At 58.6% G+C, this 18,913-nt stretch overlaps 1 protein-coding gene across 1 annotated transcript in view; it reads left to right on the top strand.

Moving 5' to 3' along the window:
- Window positions 1–18,913, top strand: part of DNAH17 (dynein axonemal heavy chain 17) — a 93,693-nt gene that overhangs the window by 39,407 nt on the left and 35,373 nt on the right. Inside the window, exons 30-49 of the mRNA XM_027518330.1 lie at window positions 546–698; window positions 1,979–2,104; window positions 2,280–2,387; window positions 2,897–3,028; window positions 3,344–3,504; window positions 4,141–4,297; window positions 5,310–5,414; window positions 7,016–7,173; window positions 7,811–7,949; window positions 8,106–8,333; window positions 8,735–8,872; window positions 9,720–9,852; window positions 11,046–11,173; window positions 11,894–12,042; window positions 15,604–15,886; window positions 15,971–16,144; window positions 16,401–16,608; window positions 17,029–17,194; window positions 17,977–18,079; window positions 18,735–18,882. Of these exons, the coding sequence (XP_027374131.1) occupies window positions 546–698; window positions 1,979–2,104; window positions 2,280–2,387; window positions 2,897–3,028; window positions 3,344–3,504; window positions 4,141–4,297; window positions 5,310–5,414; window positions 7,016–7,173; window positions 7,811–7,949; window positions 8,106–8,333; window positions 8,735–8,872; window positions 9,720–9,852; window positions 11,046–11,173; window positions 11,894–12,042; window positions 15,604–15,886; window positions 15,971–16,144; window positions 16,401–16,608; window positions 17,029–17,194; window positions 17,977–18,079; window positions 18,735–18,882 (3,097 nt within the window). The remainder of the gene's footprint in view (window positions 1–545; window positions 699–1,978; window positions 2,105–2,279; window positions 2,388–2,896; window positions 3,029–3,343; window positions 3,505–4,140; window positions 4,298–5,309; window positions 5,415–7,015; window positions 7,174–7,810; window positions 7,950–8,105; window positions 8,334–8,734; window positions 8,873–9,719; window positions 9,853–11,045; window positions 11,174–11,893; window positions 12,043–15,603; window positions 15,887–15,970; window positions 16,145–16,400; window positions 16,609–17,028; window positions 17,195–17,976; window positions 18,080–18,734; window positions 18,883–18,913) is intronic.

The raw sequence follows: 18,913 nt of genomic DNA on the forward strand, positions 1-18,913 counted from the left end.
GCTCTCAGAGCCCGCCCTTCCCTCCCTGAGCGCCATCATTGTGCTCTGGAAAATGGGCGAGATGCCCGTTTCTAAGACACATGCTGCTCATCCTGCCAAACCCCAGACACCGGGAGGAAAAGGTCCCGCGAGGCTCCTCTTCTAAAAGAGAGAAGGGCGAGCATCCGGGCAAAGGGAGGGGACCGTATTTTATTCTAATCATGGGGTTGCAGATGCACGGTATGGGAGCCCCAAGGCGGCCCACAGTTTAGGTTCTGAGCATCTGACTTAGGGGCATAGGCCCCGTGCCCCCTGGGTCAGAACCTTCTCAGGGAAGAGAAGAAACAGACATTCAGAAGATTCTGCCGAGCAGCGCTTGCTGTTTCCTTTGTTGGTGAAGTGTGTTTAATCAGCATCCCAGAGGTGGGGGGTCGGGGAGGGGGGAGAATAAATTTTAAAAAAATGATGCTTAAGACCACCCAAGGGAGACCCAGGCCATGGGCATCCACCTGTGAGCCCCTGGGTTGCAAAATCCAATGTCCTCCCCCTCCGACCCTGAAATCCAGGTGAGCCGCCATCTGTCCAAGCTCTTCGACAGCCTGTGTAAACTGAAGTTCCGCCTGGACGCCAGTGGGAAGCCGCTCAAGTTCGGCCTGGGCATGTATAGCAAGGAGGACGAGTATGTGGACTTTGACCAGGAGTGCAACCTCTCGGGGCAGGTGCGAGCCGCCGCGGGACGCGCAGAGCACTGCCCTGGGGATGGTGGTGCCCCGTGACCGGGACCGCGTGGCCAGACAGGCTGTCAGCAGCAGCCCGTGGCCAGCCCTCTCTCCTCTTCTCTCAGCCTTGCAGAACAAATGCTTAAGGGACGTCTTTATAGGAGTCCCTGCACAGCCTTACCTATGCAGTCTGAGGTGACCCGTGAAAAGAAAGGAAGGAGAAAGGAGGGAGGGGGAAAGGGAGGGAGAGAACAGATTTATTAATGCCCTTAAATCCTCATCGTTTTATTATTATTAATGCCAAGGGGGCCACTTTGGAGGGTGCCTTGCACACCTGCCAAGGTCTCATCCCTGTTCAGCATGATGGGCTTTACAGCTTCCATATTTAGCAGAGGGCTCCTCTTACCCTGGGCAGCCCAGCCCCAGTCCCACCTCCCCAGCCCAGGAGGCTTCTCCCTTCTGCTGACAGCAAGCTTCCTGGCTGCCCTCTCCCCCATCTTTTTGCCCAAGTATTATTCAAGCATCCAAATCAATTCTTACATTTTGCCTAAGCAAAATGTAATTTGGAGGTAAATTGGCTTGGGGCATTAAAAATCTCACGCGAGAAAACTCGAGCTCCAACAAGTTGAATTCAGAGTGCCTGGCCGGACAGGGTGACGCAGGATCCATTCATCGGTTTGTTCAGACACTTCCCACACTTAACCACTTACAGACATAACCACTGAACTACAGCCTGCACTGTGCTTCTATCAATAGCTTAAAAGAAAAACCAACCTGATTATCCCATTCAGGTATTTTCCCCCTGGTGGCAGTTAGTTGAAGGTTTGTATTTCAAAATACACGCAAGGGTCATCAGCCAGTTTGTCCGCGTGACAAAGAATGCCCTTGAGGACAAGTGGGGCTCTGCTGGTCAGAATCCGCCTGGGACAGGGGGCAGCAGGGCCCGGGGGACAGATGCCCTGTCCCGGAACATCAGCACTACTTCGTGGGCTCAGACACAGACTGTCTTCTCTAGCTTTTTCTCTCGTTCCCTATCCCTTCTGTGTTTAGACACAGTGATTGCACACGAAAGCCCAATGCAACTAGTTTTGTGGGTACAGCGAGGCTTGCTGAACACATTTTTCCAGCAGGGCATTCTTACCGCTCAGAAAACTTGGGCATTTCTACCCCTGGAATGATGATACGGATGAGGACAAGTGGTAATTGATTTCGTAAATGTCAGAGCAAGTCATCGGATGAGACATGCTCACCCTCTCTGGTCCCCGTGGCTCCGTCCCCAGGTAGAGGTCTGGCTGAACCGGGTGCTGGACAGGATGTGTGCCACGCTCCGCCACGAGATCCCCGAAGCTGTGGTGACCTATGAGGAGAAGCCAAGGGAGCAGTGGATCTTTGACTACCCCGCCCAGGTCTGAGCTGGGTGGACGGGGCAGCTCTGAAATGCGGGGAGGGGTGGATGGAGCTCACCCGTCCTGGGTTAGCCACAGTCCGGTGGCGAAGAGCCACCTTAACTGGTGTGAACTCTTCCGTCGGACAGAAAAAGGTGGTCACGTGGCGGGGTACTGGGGCCCCCTCTGTTTCCAGATCGCGCTCACGTGCACCCAAATCTGGTGGGCCACCGAGGTGGGCTTGGCGTTTGCCAGGCTGGAGGAAGGCTACGAAAATGCCATCAAAGATTACAACAAGAAGCAGGTGTGTCCCGCCCACCCTGTGTCTGTCCTAAGCACCTTGCTCTGTGAGGTCCTGGCTCGTGCCCCTGCCATTTCTCTGAGTCAAAAGCAGCCAAATATTGGCAACAGCTGTTCTGCCCAGGAGTAACTGTTTCAGAAATACATGACTTTAATTCTCTATTTCGATTTGATTTTTTGACAGATTCTTGGTTAGAAATTTAGAAACCAAAGATAATGTTTAAAATGAAAGATATAACCCTGTCAACAGATTCTTAGCTAACCTAGTGTACATATAATCAGTTCCTAGGCAAAAATACACAACTATCCAAGTGGCTTTAAAATCCTGTTTTCACTTACTGTCTGCCATCTCTCATGACATCAGATCTTCATCGACACCATTTTTAGTGACTTCTTGATATTCCATGGGGGAGGGGCAGTTCCCGAGTGCCCAGGGGGACCCGCCCAGCCCGGAGGCCACCCCTGAGGCCACCCGGGGAGCCGTGTGTGAGGGAGGCATGTTTGCTCCCACAGATCAGCCAGCTCAACGCGCTCATCACTCTGCTCATTGGAAACCTCAGTGCAGGGGACAGAATGAAGATCATGACCATCTGTACCATCGATGTCCACGCCCGGGACGTGGTGGCCAAGATGATCACCGCCAAGGCATGGGTGCCTGGAGGGGCCAGGAACCAGGGTGGGGGCCTGGGGCTCAGGACTCCAGCCCACATCCCCCACCCCAGTCACTGCTTCTTCCTCAGCGGGGCGGGGGGACACTTCTCCAGGCAGCGGCTACCCCGTTCTGAACCCCTAATCTCACCCCTGGTGAGCCACTGGACGAGCAGCCCAATCAGAAGTGCCCCTGGTTCAGCAGTGGGGGCGGTGTTAGGCTTGATGGGGGCACCTGGGGAGGGGCGGGGTGCTGGAAGCACCCCGGGGTCAAGGACTGCTTGGAGGCAAGCCAGCCTGCTCCCCCCGCAGGTGGAGAGCTCCCAGGCCTTCACCTGGCAGTCCCAGCTGCGGCACCGCTGGGACGAGGAGAAGAAGCACTGCTTTGCCAACATCTGTGACGCCCAGATCCAGTACTCATATGAGTACCTGGGCAACACCCCGCGGCTGGTCATCACCCCACTCACGGACAGGTGAGGGCCCCGGCCGCCTTCCCGCCTGGCCGCGAACAACGCAGGGGAGGGAATCGCACCCTTTCTCTGGGCTCTTCCCCACGTGTCCTTGCACCATCAGACCCAAATGTCCCCTGCTGAGGCTGACGGATGCGGGCGTCTGGGCTGGGGGACCTGCGTTCAGGTTCAGTTCTGCTACCTGCCAGGCACCCAGCCTTGGAGCCGAGACCTTATTCCTTCATTCTGACCTTGGCTGTTTGGCCTTAGGGGTGTTGCTTAGCCTTTCTGAGGGCCTGTAAAATGGGGATGATGTTTTATAAATCCTCAGCAGCTTGTCGAGGGTCAAGTGAATCACGTGACACCAAAAAGCACTCAGACCAGATCCTCAGCACCTGTGATGCGGCTGTTCCATTGGACGGGCAACATAGCGTTCCTTCCCGCCCCTGTACCCCTAGTGCCATGGCTGGTTCAGCCCTCACGTAGTGTCTGCTCCAGCGGGATGGCGTTTGCTCCTTGGTGACAACACAAGCCCTCCTTTGCCCCTTTGAGCTCCCTTTGGTGCCACCTTGGGGCTCAGGGGCTGTCACCGACCCACAGTAAAAGAAAGTGGGCAGCCCTGGGGTTGCCACCCACAGGGTGATTGGATGTCCCTTACAGATGCTACATAACCTTGACCCAGTCCCTCCATCTGATCATGGGCGGAGCTCCTGCTGGCCCCGCCGGGACTGGCAAGACCGAGACGACCAAGGACCTGGGCAGAGCCCTGGGCACCATGGTGTACGTCTTCAACTGCTCCGAGCAGATGGACTACAAGGTACCCACCCCACGTCCAGGGGACCTGGAGTCCCCTCCCCCAGGAGGCCGCAGCCAACACTCCCCAAGTGACCGCTGGATGGGTGGACACTGCTGGCTGGCCTCTTGGGCATGACCAGCGTGTCTGGTGGAGGATCCCAGGGTGGACAAGCTGCTGCTGCTGCTGCTAAGTCGCTTCAGTCGTGTCCAACTCTGTGCGACCCCAGAGATGGAACACCCGGCTCCAAACATCCTTCCCTGCTAGGGAGGCAACCCCTCCCAACCTACATCCCAAGCTTGTCCCAGCAACTGGGGGTACCAGAGAGAGTGAGAGCCTCCGAGGGGGCAGGGTGTGGGGGGTGGCCCCTGCGGAGGGGCCAGGTCCCTGCGGTCAAAGGCTTTGTGGCACAGCCACAGTTCTTAAAGGGCCCAGGAAAGAAGACCGTGGAGGTCAGGTCAAAGCAGCCTCTGGTGCGAAGGGTTGGGAGCCACTGAGGTCATGAACATGGCCTCCTGGGGCCTCCCCGCCCCATCCCCATGGGATCCCCACAGTCCAGGAGACCCCATCTTGAGGCTGAGGGTGGGGACAGCTGCCCCCTCTGACGGTGAAGGCCACAGCCCACACCAACCTCCTGGGTTTTAGAGAAGTGAAATCTGAAGCTGGATCCTCCTAGAAGGAATCCTGTGTGTAAACACTGAAGAATCATCCCTTTTATCTTTCAAGGGCCTGAGTCCATCTCCTCCACCTTAGAGGGAAGGCCCCTCCTTGTGTGCTAGTGGAAAATGCCAGGGTGAATTTTACACAAACGGCCTTATCTGAGTCCAGGCAAAGCCTTCAGTGCAGGGAGGACCTGGGCTCTTCCTGGCACCCGGCCCCATGTTGACTCTTCCAGGGAGGGGACGGCCTGCCTCTAGCCTCCCGGGGACCCCAAAGTTCCCAAGCCTGACCCCCAACCTGGGCAGGAGCTGACAGGGCAAGCGGGGGCCCCTGGCAGGACTCCCCAGTGCCCACTTCTCCCCGCCACCTTTCCTAGTCCTGCGGAAACATCTACAAGGGCCTGGCCCAGACCGGAGCCTGGGGCTGCTTTGACGAGTTTAATCGGATCTCTGTGGAGGTCTTGTCCGTGATTGCTGTACAGGTAGGGCCCCCGTGCGGCCTCTGGGTCACCTTCGGGAACTCGCTGCCCTCCCGCATCGGGGCTCGTCAGCTTCCCGGTATGGTCAGGTCAGCCTGAGTGGGGGTATGGCACAGAGGTGAGCGGGACCCCAGCCCTGTCCTTCGGGGGCCCGCAGTCTGGTGGGGCACACAGAAGGGTCAGACACAGCAAACTTGTCACTGAATGCAGATTGGGGGATAGTCAGTTTTGCCTAGGGTCCAGGACAGAGGGCTTCGTTTCAGTTCCCAATGGAGCTGGGCATTGAAGTATGCATAGGAGCTTGTCCATTAGACAAGAGTGCTGGGAGAAAGGGAGGAAGTGTGCCCAGGTATTTGGGGAATACCCGTGATGGAGTGCAGGACTGCCTGGTTCTGGGCTCTATTTAAACTCTCCATGCCTCCATTGTCTAATCTGTAGAATGCGTTTGCTGGCAGGATTAGGGGTGAGTGCAGGTAGCTGGCCTCCTCCACTGCTGTTTCCCTCTTGGTGTAGACAAAGAACTATCCCCAAGCCCTGAGACCAGAGGCCAGTAAGGCAAAAGGAAGATGGGGCAGTCAGCACCCCCGGACTCTCTGGCAGTGCTGACTGCTGCTTTGGGGACCCCTCAACCCCCGAAGTCGGTGCACAGACCCTGGGAAAATTGTGCAGAGCTCTGTGAACTGAAGTGGAGGAGCAAGAACTGGAATAGAACATCAGGAGACGCTCCACGTGGTGGGGGGTGGGGCGGGGGGGGTCCCACCTCCAGGCCCCCCCTCCAGGCCCCCCCTCCAGGCCCCGCCCTGTTGGGGTGTGAGCTGCACGCACCGCAGACCAGTCTGGCAGGAAAATCCTGGACTTTGCTTGGGAGCCCCAGACTCGGAGCAGGTCTTAACTGTGGGAACAGGGCGCCCTCCAGTGGGGGCTTGGAGGTTTGCAGCTGCTCAACGGGCACTAAGGGTCAAAGGCAGAGCTAGTAGTCCCAGAATTCAGATTTCACCCAATGCCGAGTATCTGATGTGGGGATGGCTACCAATCAGCCCTCCCACGGGTCACTGCTGGAGCAGGAACAGACTCACAAAATGGCTAGGGGGCGGAACGTCACTCGATAACGAGGATTAGCCTTGACCTGGAGGAACCCCCAGGGCGTCTCGCTGAGTAACCAAAGCCCATCTGAGATTACATACTGTACCATCCTACTTACTAAGGTTCATGAAAGAGAGAATCACAGAAATGGGAGCAGATGACTGATTGTAGGGGGTCAGGGGAGGGTGGGGTGGCAGAGGGGTGGGGGTGGCTGTCAAGGGTGACTCCACCTGAGGTCACGGAAATGTCCGTCATCTCCAGGTCGCTGTCCTGGTGGTGATGCCGCACCGCGGTCACCACTGGGGGGCGCTGGGGAGGGACCCATGGGATCCCCTCTTTTTCTTTCTTAACAACTGCACATGAATCTACAATTGTATCAAAGTTTAATTAAAAAAAAAAAAGATCAGGACAGTCCTCTGCAAATTCACAGCCATTCACACGCTTTAGCACAAACGAAGCTCCATCCAGCCCATCAGAGTTAGCTATTCCCGCATGAACCCATCTATGTACCAACTGTTTAGGTAAAATGTGTCCAAGATGCAATTCGGGCCAAGAAGAAAACGTTTAATTTCCTGGGAGAGATGATAAGCCTCATCCCCACCGTCGGCATCTTCATCACCATGAACCCGGGGTATGCCGGGCGCACGGAGCTGCCAGAGAACTTAAAGGCCTTGTTCAGGTGTGCGGCGGGGGCAAGGCCCAGGAGAGCGGCTGTGGAGGGCTGGGTCAACCCAGAGGGGGCTAGGGGAGGCAGGGACAGGAAACAAGGCCTGGGTGAGAGGGGCTACCTGGCCAGGACCTCTGTAAGGAGCAGACGGTGTCTTCCCACTCTCTGACTCCCAGGGGGTGGAGAGGAAGGTCCCATTTTAGGCATAAGCTGCCCACGGGTCAGGAAGATCCCCTGGAGAAGGAAATGGCAACCCACTCCCATATTTTTGCCCGGGAAATCCTATGGACTTTGGAGCCTGATGGGCTACAGTCGTGGGGTCACAAAGAGTCGGACACGACTGAGAGACTGAGCATGCACACAGCCAATCGGTACAAGGTGGTGGGGGAGGCAGCGCTGAGGTGACTCTCAGAGGATTTGAGTAAAGGGGGGCAGGGCCCGGAGATACCCCTGTGCAGAGCAAGGGGGCAACAGTGAAGACAGGAGGGGAGCCGAGGGGAGGGGAGGGGGTCTGGGAAGCTGCTCTGCACCTAGAGTCTCTGCCAGTAAGGCTGTGGTCCTCCTGGAAGGTGGTGAGCTCATGAGGGGCAGGTGGGGGCAGGCATGGAGGAGGGGGAGAAGCCAAGACAGACCCCCCCGGACCCCTCAGGCCCTGTGCCATGGTGGTTCCCGACTTTGAACTGATATGCGAGATCATGCTGGTGGCCGAGGGCTTTCTGGAAGCCCGCCTTCTGGCCAGGAAGTTCATCACACTCTACACCTTGTGCAAAGAGCTGCTGTCAAAGCAGGTGTGTGACTGTCTGGGGGCCCACGGAGCCAGGGGCGGGAGGGATGACAAATGCAGCCGGCCTGGGCTGCCTCCCAGACGGCCTGGCGAAGCCCCCCAGCCTCGGTCCTGGCACGTCAGGTGGCACGCTCATGCCCACCCGCCCGCCCACCCGCAGGATCACTACGACTGGGGCCTGCGAGCCATCAAGTCTGTGCTGGTGGTGGCCGGCTCCCTGAAGAGGGGCGACCCCAGCCGGGCAGAGGACCAGGTGCTGATGCGGGCGCTCAGGGACTTCAATATCCCCAAGATCGTCACCGACGACCTGCCCGTGTTCATGGGGCTCATCGGGGACCTCTTCCCCGCCCTGGATGTGCCTCGGAAACGGGACCTGAATTTTGAGAAGGTGGGTATGGCTGGGGTCCCATCAGTGCCTCCTTGCTGCCGAGGACCTCACTTTCCATCATCACTTTCCACCATCTAAGTGGCAGGTACCACATGGGGGTGATGCCCGTGCCTGCCAGCAGGCAATGGCCACGCATGCGTGTCTCCATCTGCCCTGAGGAATGTCCCGAAGCCACAGGCTGCCTCTCCAGCCCCTTTCTCAATACTGGAGGGTCAGGAGAAGCAGCAGAAGGGGCTTCAGACAAACCTATCCCCCGCATGGGGGTCTTAGTAGCACCCACGGCAGAGCACCTGGACACCCCCACGGGCAGGGCCGCTGTTCCCTTCTGATCTCTTCCCTGGCGGGGGTTTCCCGGTCCTGCCCGGCGGGCCCAGCACCCCGTCCTGCACCCCCCCCCCCAGGTCATCAAGCAGAGCATCGTGGAGCTGCAGCTGCAGGCAGAGGACGGCTTCGTGCTGAAGGTGGTGCAGCTGGAGGAGCTGCTACAGGTCCGGCACTCGGTGTTTGTCATCGGGAATGCGGGCAGCGGCAAGTCCCAGGTAGGCACCTGCCTGGGACCCGGCCCAGGGCACCCCGGGCCCCCGCAGAGCATCATGGGCTGGGAAGGGAGCTGTGCCGGGTGACAGGGACAGCCGAGGAGGCCCAGAGTGGCTGGGGACCCTGGTCCCCCCTTGAGACCCTTCTCCCGGGCCTCCTCTCCTTCCGTCCCTTCCCCCTTGATGCTGGTCATCCACCTGTCTGCAGCCAGTCCCCACCCTCCTGCCCCCTGCCATCGCCTGGGGCACAGTGGGAAGCAGAGGGTGGCGGCCAGCATTACCAATACCCATAACATCGGAAAATTCTAAACCAGCCGAGTGCTCAGCTAGACACCCACAGGATGGACAATTATGCTATTATTAAAGATCATCTCCAAAGACTGTGTAACACGAGGGCTGCTCACTTCAAGTTATTTTTAAAAAGCAGAAACTGTATGAGCCAGTTCTCTAAAAAGGAATGTATGTATGTGTGTGTATCTACACGCATATCCACGTGAACCTCCTCAAATGTCCTTAAAAACTCTTCTCTCGGTGGAAGAGCTGCAGGTAATTTTTCCCAGCGAGCACACATAACTTGTATTATCAGGAACAGTGGGAATTTTCCCGGGCTTTGGCACAGCAGCTGTCCGCTGTGCACAGAGGAGCGGTCACAGGGCGCCTGGCGTGGCCCTGGGTATTGTCTGAGGGACGCAAACGCACCTGCGTGTCTCCAGGGCAAAGCAGGCCCAAGGCCGGGCTTCTGCCCGTGGGTCTTCAAAGGCCCTGTGAGCTTGCACGGGGGCCCTGGCGCGGGGTTTGGGCCTGGGGCGCGGCCCCTGAGCCCCGCGTGGGTGGCCTCTTCTTGGTGCAGGTGCTCAGGTCTCTGAACAAGACCTACCAGAACCTGAAGAGGAAGCCGGTGGCCGTGGACCTGGACCCCAAGGCCGTCACCTGTGACGAACTCTTTGGCATCATCAACCCGGCGACCAGGGAGTGGAAAGATGGTAACAGAGCAGGACCCCCGCGGGACCAAGGGGACCAGGGGTCGGAGCCGGCGTCCTAGGCCTGGGTCCGCGGCCCGCCGATTTTGTTGTGGATGCTCAGCCGGGCTCCGTGCAGCGAACCCGTGGCCAGGCCCCCGAGGGAGACCCTCGGCAGGTCCAGCTGGGGCAGGGGCCTGCGCATACACACGGGGCATCCTGATGGCACTCACGGAGAGCAGGGAGATCACAGAGGGCAGCCGGCTCACTCCACCAGGTGGGGGAAGTGGGGAAGCCACGGACACGTGAGCATCAGCACAGCGGCCCCAAGCGGGGCCACCACACTGTGGTCCATGTAGCAGGGAGGGGCCCGGAAACACAGGCCGGAGCCTCGGGGGCTGGGAACGCTGCTTCCCTGGAGGAGGGCCTTGACGAGGTCTGTGCTTTATAAAAAGAACCCAGGACACTGGAGAAAGGACAAATGAGGGGCTGGAGGAGAGAGAGGGGCCCCAGGGGGAGGAAGGGGCTCTGGAGCGGATGGAAGGAGGGGTGCCTGCTTCCTGGGGGCTCCCCCACCCTACCTGAGCTTCCATCACCCCCTTCCTGGGCCAGGCTGGGGCTCTGCTCCAGTCTCCCCCCTGCAAGGGTCCTTTGCCCCTCACCCTGCTTTCTCTTCGTGACACTGTATGTGTTTCTGTGTGTGTATCTTGTGTTTCCCCCACCCCCCTCCACTGGAATGCAAGTTCTGTGGGGTGGGCAGGGGACTGTGGCTGTCCCCAAGCCCCCTGCTCTGAGTCTGAAACTTGAGGAGCACTCAGCAAACCTTTACTGACAGAAGGAAGAAAGGTGGGGAGTGAGGAGTGAGGGGGTGGGGTGCTGGTTGGGGTCGTGGCGCTCCACATAGGGCTGTCGAATCTGAGGATGGACCAGACTTGCGGGGGGTGTTGTGGGGCAGGGTCAGGGGTGGAGGCATCAAGGAGGGGGGCCTTGGGGTCAAGAGAAGGGCAGGAAGTGAGCCAGGTCCCCTCCCGTCTGAGCGTCCACTGTCCCTCTGGGGAAGGGCACTGGCCACCTTTGAGAGAGAGGCCAGGGTTGGCTGGGCGGGCGCGGGAGGGGGCAGGCTGGGTCTCAGCCCGGGGGGTGCCCGGAGTGCTGTCAGCGCCCCCACGGAGCGAGTGCTGCCCAGAGCCAGGCCTGAGCAGCCCTGCCGCCCGCAGGCCTCTTCTCCACCATCATGCGGGACCTGGCCAACATCACTCACGACGGCCCCAAGTGGATCGTGCTGGATGGAGACATAGACCCCATGTGGATCGAGTCCCTCAACACCGTCATGGACGACAACAAGGTGCGAGGGGCCCGCGACCCCGGAGCCAAGCCCCCAGAACCACAGTGACGAGGGGCAGGGGAGCATGTGGGATTCAACACACGTCTCGCCCGCCTCACTCAGCACACAGGGCCCGCTGTGGATGGGGACTGAGGAGGGGGCCTGTCTGGAGCTCTGCACAAAGTGTGATAGACGGTGAGGGGCTGGGGGAAGCCCCCATCCCGAGGCACACTCCTTGCAGGACGTAGGCCCACTGAGCCCAAGCCAGCTCAGATGCTCTCTGGGGAGCGTGGGTGAAGGGTGCAGGCACGGGGAGCGTTCCTACCTGACCACGTGGTGGGTGGCACCACGTAGGAGGGGAAGCTAATATCTTGGAAGGTGCAGACGACATCAAGAATCGTCTAAAAGCAGCTTAAGAACGTGATTCTCAATCGGGTGGAGGAGGGAACCCCAGTGTTCCCCAGGAAAGGGAGGAGGAGTCCTGGTTTGATAAGGCAAATTTAACCCCAGAGTGAAGTCCTACATGGTCCATGCACGTCTGGGTGCTCTCCATGGCCCTGGGGTGGGAGGGCGTGCTGACATCTGGGACGGCAGAGAGATGCTGGGTTAGGGAAGCGGTTTGTGGCTGGCAGGGTGCAGAGGGTGTCTCTGGCCCCCCCCTCCTCTGAGATGGGTCCTGTGGCCGCCTCGGGACGAGGGCGCTCTTGCAGCTGAAACCCACAGGCCCGCATCCGTCTCCAGGTCCTCACCCTGGCCAGCAACGAGCGGATCCCCCTGAACCGCACCATGCGGCTGGTGTTTGAGATCAGCCACCTGAGGACAGCCACACCGGCCACCGTCTCCAGAGCCGGCATCCTGTACATCAACCCTGCCGATCTGGGCTGGAACCCGTGAGTTGGGCTTTTGTTCTCCTTCAAACTATGCAGAGAAAAAGGGAAGGGTGGTGGTATTTCAGTGTTGCCTGGGCACGCATTCATCCACTCGTTTATTCATTCATACGGTAAGCGCTGTGTGCCAGGCCCTCCTCGGGCAGCATGGTCCCTGCAATGCGAGGATGCAGGAGAGACATGTGAATAAGTGATGACATGCCCAGGGACTGCATCATGCCGGCTGATGAAGCAAATGGAAAGGGAGGGCCTGGGCCTGTCATGGAGACAGGAAGTCTTCCTAGGGGAGCTAGAGTTTGGGCTGACCCCCCGCCCCCCCACAGAGGAGAAGGAGCTTTCCGAGTGGAAAGAGTTTCAGGTGAGAACCAACATTTAAGGCACATCAGAGCAAGAGTGTGAGGTTCCCAGGGACGGGTAGCAGTCTGGTGTTGGCGGATGGACCGTGAAGCATCAAGATGCTCTTGGCAGGAAGGGACCGGCCCTGGACCAGCCTAGGGGCTGGCACAGGGGCCCTCTCTGATGTGGAGGGAAGAGTTCATGCCAGCAGATGACAGGTGGCCACTGGGGATGGGGAGGAGGGGTGGATGTGAGAAACGTTTGAAATCGTGAGAAAAGGAAGGCTTGGCGTTGAAGTTGGAGGTACATTTTCGCTCTTGGACCCATGGCTAGCCATTTACATGCCAGGACATCCTGCACAGTCTTACGTAGAAACCCCGGTGCAGCGTTCCAGGACTGACAGGCTCGCGAGAAACACCGTGGCTGCTCTCGTTCAGCCATCCATCCATCCACGCCTTCAACCAGTGCTTCCTGTGAGCCTGCCGCGTGTCTGACCCTAGGCTGCTCCGTGCGGGGGAAACTGGGTCTCCAGTGATAAGACATGTGGGGAGGAAGCGCTTCCAGAAGGAACAGGTGGAAGGTGGCCTCCCGCACACCCAGGGAGGAAGAAGCCTCAGGAGGGGAGGCAGGGTCGACAGGGTCGCGTCCGGAGCATCAAGGAGCCAAGGACAGAAAGTTGCCGCTGGATTTTGGCAGCTGGGAGCTGACCGCTAACTCAGGCAGAACAGATTTCTGGCATGACAGAACCAGAAGCCAGGTGGCAATTTGAGGAGCAGGAACTGTGAGGAAACCCTTGAAAGGAGGGTCTTTCTGGAAATGAGTCTTGAAGCAGCTGGGAAAGATAAGCGCTGCGGAGCAGAGGCGGGAGGGTTTCCAGGTGCAGGCGAGTTAGGGGGAGCCGGGGAGGCGGAGAGTTGGTGCTCTGTGTGCCTCTGTGGTGGGAAGTGAGCCCAGCTCCCCACACAGCAAGGCCGGGGCTGGAGGGGTGCTCAAGCGCCGTGGCCTGGCAGGGGTGGGACTGGAGCTGGCCTGACTCACAGGGCCCCGGGGGCCGCCGAGACCCGGCACCACTGTGCCGTCTTCTTCAGCATCACCTGTCCGCCCTCTTTTCTGGCGTCCTGTGGCCGCCATGACCAAGGACCACAAACCAGGCAGCTTCAGACAGTGGAGGGTTATCCTCTTCTGCTTCTGGAGGCCAGAGATCTGAAACCAGGCATTGGGAGGGTTGGTTCCTTCTAGAAGCTCTGGGGGGGACCTCTTCCCCCAGCTTCTAGTGTTGCCGGCAATGCTTGGCTGGTAGATGGAGGTGGCCACTTTCTGAATCTCAGGTGGCCCCCGCCCCGCACACACCTGTGTGTCATCATTTCCCTTCTTATAAGGGCCAGGCAGTGGGTCAGGGCCCACCCTCATCCGTGATGTTTCGACCTCGAGATCCTGACTGATTTCATCCGCAAGCACCCTTTTCCCAAATGAGGCCACATTCACAGACCGCAGGGGGACATGTCTTCTGAGGGGCCGCCAACTCTTCCCACGTCACATGTCTGGGTCTTTCCAGGGTGGGCAGCAGACAAGGCAAGAGAACTGGAACAAAGTCCGAGCAGGAGCCGCTAAGATGCAGGGGGACAGGAAGAAGCTGACGGGGCCGAGGGGCGCCCAGGGGGACACCCAGCAGGGGCGGGGAGGAAAGAGCCAGAAGACCAGCAGGGGTGGGCAGAGGAGGGGCACTGAGTGGTCTGAAGGAGACGCGCCCTTCGGCCGGGAGTGGTCTTTGGGGCTCCAGAGGAATGACCAGGAGACTCTGAGTGGCTCCTTGGGGACCAAGAGGAAACCTGGGTTTTGCTGGAGAGAAGTGGAGAGGCTAAGAGCCAGCTCAGGGCACCCCCAGCCAGCCCCAGAGGAAGAGCAGCGCTCCCGCAGGGGCAGCCATCCCGGACGGGGACGTGAAGCACAGTCCAGGGGTCCCATGGCCTCCGGGGACAGGACAGGTGCCCACAGGGGAGCCTCTTGTCCTCTTGGCGTTATATATCTGAGCTGGCTTTTCAGATCAAAGCCAGCACACACATTTGCATGCACTAAATGTCTCTAACAAGGCAAAATTTAAAATTTGATATATCCGCCTGCAAGATAGAAGCAAATGCGGCAGTCTATGTATAGATTTGCAAATTGGTCTCTGTTCTGAAGACCTAGTGTACCTGGAATTCAGTTCTTAACTGCACGTGTTTGCTTGCCTGTGTCTGCTTGTCAAGCGTTTGAAAATCGTCTCTGTTACCTAGTTAACCCAGGGGCAACAGGGCAGAGGTTTTGAACTCTTGGTTCCCTCATCTGCTGGGGATGTAGTGAGACTCGGAGCTTCCAGAACACGCACTCACTTGCAGAAAGGCGTGTCTGCAGAGGGCAGGCAAGCTGCGTTGGGTAATGTGAGCCTCCTGCTTATGCTCTGGGCATCCTGGAAATGACAGCTCACTGAGCTCATCGGCCAGCACTCTCTACGCTTTTAGCAGGCGCCTATTTAGCATTTACTGTGGACCAGGCCCTGTCCTCTGAGCCTTAAAAATATCAACCCAGGTAGTCCTTCCAAATGGGAGTTATCATCATCACTCTCATTTACGGATGAGAAACCTGAAACCCAGACGTGTTGAGTAACTTACCCGAGGCTACCGCTGGCCACACAAGAGCCCATTCAAGTCGGGCACTCAGACTCTAGAATCCACACCCCGCACTGCCGTGGTGGACCGCCTCTGTGCAACCCACTCCAGGCGACGTGGCTTCCCAGGAACGCCTGTTGTATTGGTTTGGACTCTTCCACTAAATGCATCAACTGGCTCAATTCACCAGGCATGCTTCAGGCATGGCTGGATCCAGGAGTCCAGATAATAACACGATGTATCCCTGCTCCTCTCCTTTTCTTCCCTTCCCACCCCCTCCCTGTCTGTCCCCCAGATGATGTTATGAATCCTTTCCTCCCCTCTCCTCCTATATGCAGCCCTACTGTCCTCAGTATCGGCCACATCTGAGGGTAGGAAGCGTGGCTCCTAGTTGTTCTAGGTGGGCAGCACCCCACAGCTAGAATCCCGGGGAAAGAGCACGCCCTCATCAGATCCTCTGAAGGTCTCAGGACCGGCCCTGTCACCAGGCAGGAGCACCAGTGGAAGCCTTCAGCAAGGGGAGGGTCACCAGAGGGACCCCGCCCGGTGGCCTGGTCCTTCAGCACCTTCCCGCCTTCCCCAGGGTGGTGAGCAGCTGGATCGAGAGGCGCAAGGTGCAGTCAGAGAAGGCCAACCTGATGATACTGTTCGACAAGTACCTGCCCACCTGCCTGGACAAGCTCCGCTTCGGGTTTAAGAAGATCACGCCGGTGCCTGAGATCACCATCATCCAGACGATCCTCTACCTGCTGGAGTGCCTCCTCACCGAGAAGAACGCGCCGCCCGACTCCGCCAAGGAGCTCTACGAGCTCTACTTCGTGTTCGCCTGCTTCTGGGCCTTCGGGGGGGCCATGTTCCAGGACCAGGTGAGCAGCCGGCCGCCCGGGCGCCGTCTCCCGGCATCCCTCCAGGCGGGGCCCTTTCTGAGCCTCATTTTTGTCTCCCAACAGCTTGTAGATTATCGGGTCGAGTTCAGCAGGTGGTGGATCAACGAATTTAAGACGATCAAGTTCCCCTCTCAGGGGACGGTCTTCGACTACTACATAGACCCTGACACCAAGAAGTTCCTGCCGTGGACAGACAAAGTGCCCGCCTTCGAGCTGGACCCCGACGTCCCGCTGCAGGTAAACGGCCCAAAATGGCCCAGAACAGTGACGATGGACGATGACTGAGGAGCGGGACTCAGAGTCCCACCCCATGCTTCTCATCGGGACGTCCAGTCACAGTTTCCATCAGTAGGACCTTTTCCATGAGACTGGGGGATTTAACGCACTGCCCAGGTCTGTAGGTTTGTCCGGAGGTGGGACCTGGAGGCCTGGGTCTGTCTGAGGTCACGGCTCCTCCCCCGACATCTTCGCGCCCCCCTCTGCCCCCGACCAGGCCTCACTGGTGCACACCACAGAAACCATCCGCATCCGCTACTTCATGGACCTGCTCATGGAGAAGTCGTGGCCAGTCATGCTGGTGGGGAACGCGGGGACGGGCAAGTCGGTGCTAATGGGGGACAAGCTGGACAGCCTGAGCACAGACGACTACCTGGTGCAGGCCGTGCCCTTCAACTTCTACACGACCTCGGCCATGCTGCAGGGTACGGTCGAGGACGAGCCCAGGTGCTCACTGCCTGGCCTGGTCACACCCGGTCACTCTTGTCTGACGTGCTGCCCCCCGATCCCACCACGAGTTGCCCCATCCCTTCTCACCACAGCCCTGGGAGCTCACCAGCTGCCTCTCCACTTCCCACGCTCCCCACCCACTGGTCTCTGTCCCCATAGTGGGGGTACCAGATCCCACAGGGAGCTCACAGCCAGTCTCGGGTGGCCCAAGGTCAATGGGACACAAGTTTCCTGCACTGCTGCCTGGGACCCGTGGTGCCCACCCCTCTCTCCTTCCTTCCCTGGGTGGCTGGAGTCTAACCCGCCTATCCTCGGTGGCCCCCAGGGCTACCCTTTGGGCCACTGCCTCTGGGATCGACCAGGCACCGTGGGGGCTACCCCATTCCCTTCTCTAGGGGTTCTCGAAAAGCCGCTGGAGAAGAAATCAGGGCGGAACTACGGACCGCCAGGCACCAAGAAGCTGATCTACTTCATCGACGACATGAACATGCCCGAGGTGGACAAGTACGGGACGGTGGCCCCCCACACCCTCATCCGACAACACATGGACCATGGGCACTGGTAGGCGGGCTGAGGGGTCTGCCACGGGTGGGGAGGCAGGGCTGGGACACAGGAGCGGGCTGACGGGGCTTCAGGCCCGGGGGGTCCGGGGAGGGGGAGAGGTCAAGGCACAGAGGGGTTAGCCAGCCTCCCTGGAGTCCCAGTTGAGCTGAAACGTACACCCAGACCTGCACAATGAGCCACCCTGTTGCCTCCCATTTCAAAAATTTTCTCATTCTCTACAGCATGAAGTCCAGTTGGCCATTTCACATATAATCAATATTTATTGAGGTTTATGGTGGTTCAGACGGTAAAGTGTCTGCCTACACTGCGGGAGACCCGGGTTCTATCTCTGATTGGGAAGATCTCCTGGAGAAGGAAATGGCAACCCACTCCAGTATTCTCGCCTGGAAAATCCCATGGCCAGAGGAGCCTCTTAGGCTGCAATCCATGGGGTCGCAAAGAGTCGGACACGGCTGAGCGACTTCACTTGCACTTTCTTTCATTCATTTATTTAGCTGCAGCAGGCCTTGTTCCCACGTGCGCGATACTTGATCTTTGTTTTGGCACGTAGGATTTTAGTTGTGCTGTGTGGGATCTAGTTCCCTGACCAGGGGTTGAACCTGGGCCCCCTGCCCTGAGGGTGCAGAGTATTAGCCACTGGACCAGCAGGGAAGTCCCAAGGTGGTTTTTTTGTTTTTTTTTTTTTAAACCATAGGCAAGGCATGACCGGGGTGGGTGGGGTGCCGAGGGTGGCTCCTGGGCGCCAGCGGCAGGGCTTGATGCTGGCCTTCCCCACGAAGGTACGACCGACAGAAGCTGACGCTGAAGGACGTCCACAACTGTCAGTACGTGGCGTGCATGAACCCCACGTCCGGGTCCTTCACCATCGACCCCAGACTTCAGGTGGGCAGAAACTGGACTCGTCTTGGTGGGCTGCATGAGTCCGAAGCTCATTTGTCCAGTGAGGACGAGAGCATGGATGTGGGGTGGTAGGGGCGGCAGGCTGGCTTTCCCTGGAGCACGGCCCAGTCTTTTGGATGTCAGCACATTCGTGGGGACGTCGAGAGGCTGCCAGGTTAAGCAAATGAAAATACAGATGCCTGGGCAAATCTGCATTTCAGAAAAACAGCAAATCACGTCCCATACAATGTTTGAGATGTATTTGTACTAAAAAATGTCTGTGTGAAATTTAGACTTAGCAGGATATCCTATACTGCGTCTATAATCGGGGCAGGGCCTCACCCTGAATTACCTTGGACAGACAGAGATCTGATATGTAAACCCAGGCTGCACTGAGACACTCTGTGGCCACTGCCAAGTTGTCCCCGAAGAGCGGGATGTGAATTTGACTGTTTTGAGATGGAATCAGTATCTAAGGGTGGCGGGGGCGGTGGGGGGGGGGTCTCACCACATGCAAGGCTTGAGGGAACCTGTCCATTCTGACCATGCCCACAAGACACCAGGAGACAAGGACAGAGTCTGCTCCCCAGGAAGGTGGCCCTGCCCCAAGCTGGTCCCCACGCATGGCCTGACGAGGGTCTCTGGTTGTTCCGGGCAGCGCCACTTCTGCGTGTTTGCGGTGAGCTTCCCGGGCCAGGAAGCCCTCACAAGCATCTACAGCACCATCCTGAGCCAGCACCTGTCCTACCGCTCAGCGCCCTTTGCGGTCCAGAGGATGAGCAGCCACCTGGTGGCCTCCGCCCTGGGTAAGCCGGCCAGCCTCGCCCCCTCTCCTGT

The sequence above is a fragment of the Bos indicus x Bos taurus genome, chromosome 19 (genome assembly GCF_003369695.1).
Source record: "Bos indicus x Bos taurus breed Angus x Brahman F1 hybrid chromosome 19, Bos_hybrid_MaternalHap_v2.0, whole genome shotgun sequence".
Classification (NCBI taxonomy): Eukaryota; Metazoa; Chordata; class Mammalia; order Artiodactyla; family Bovidae; genus Bos; species Bos indicus x Bos taurus.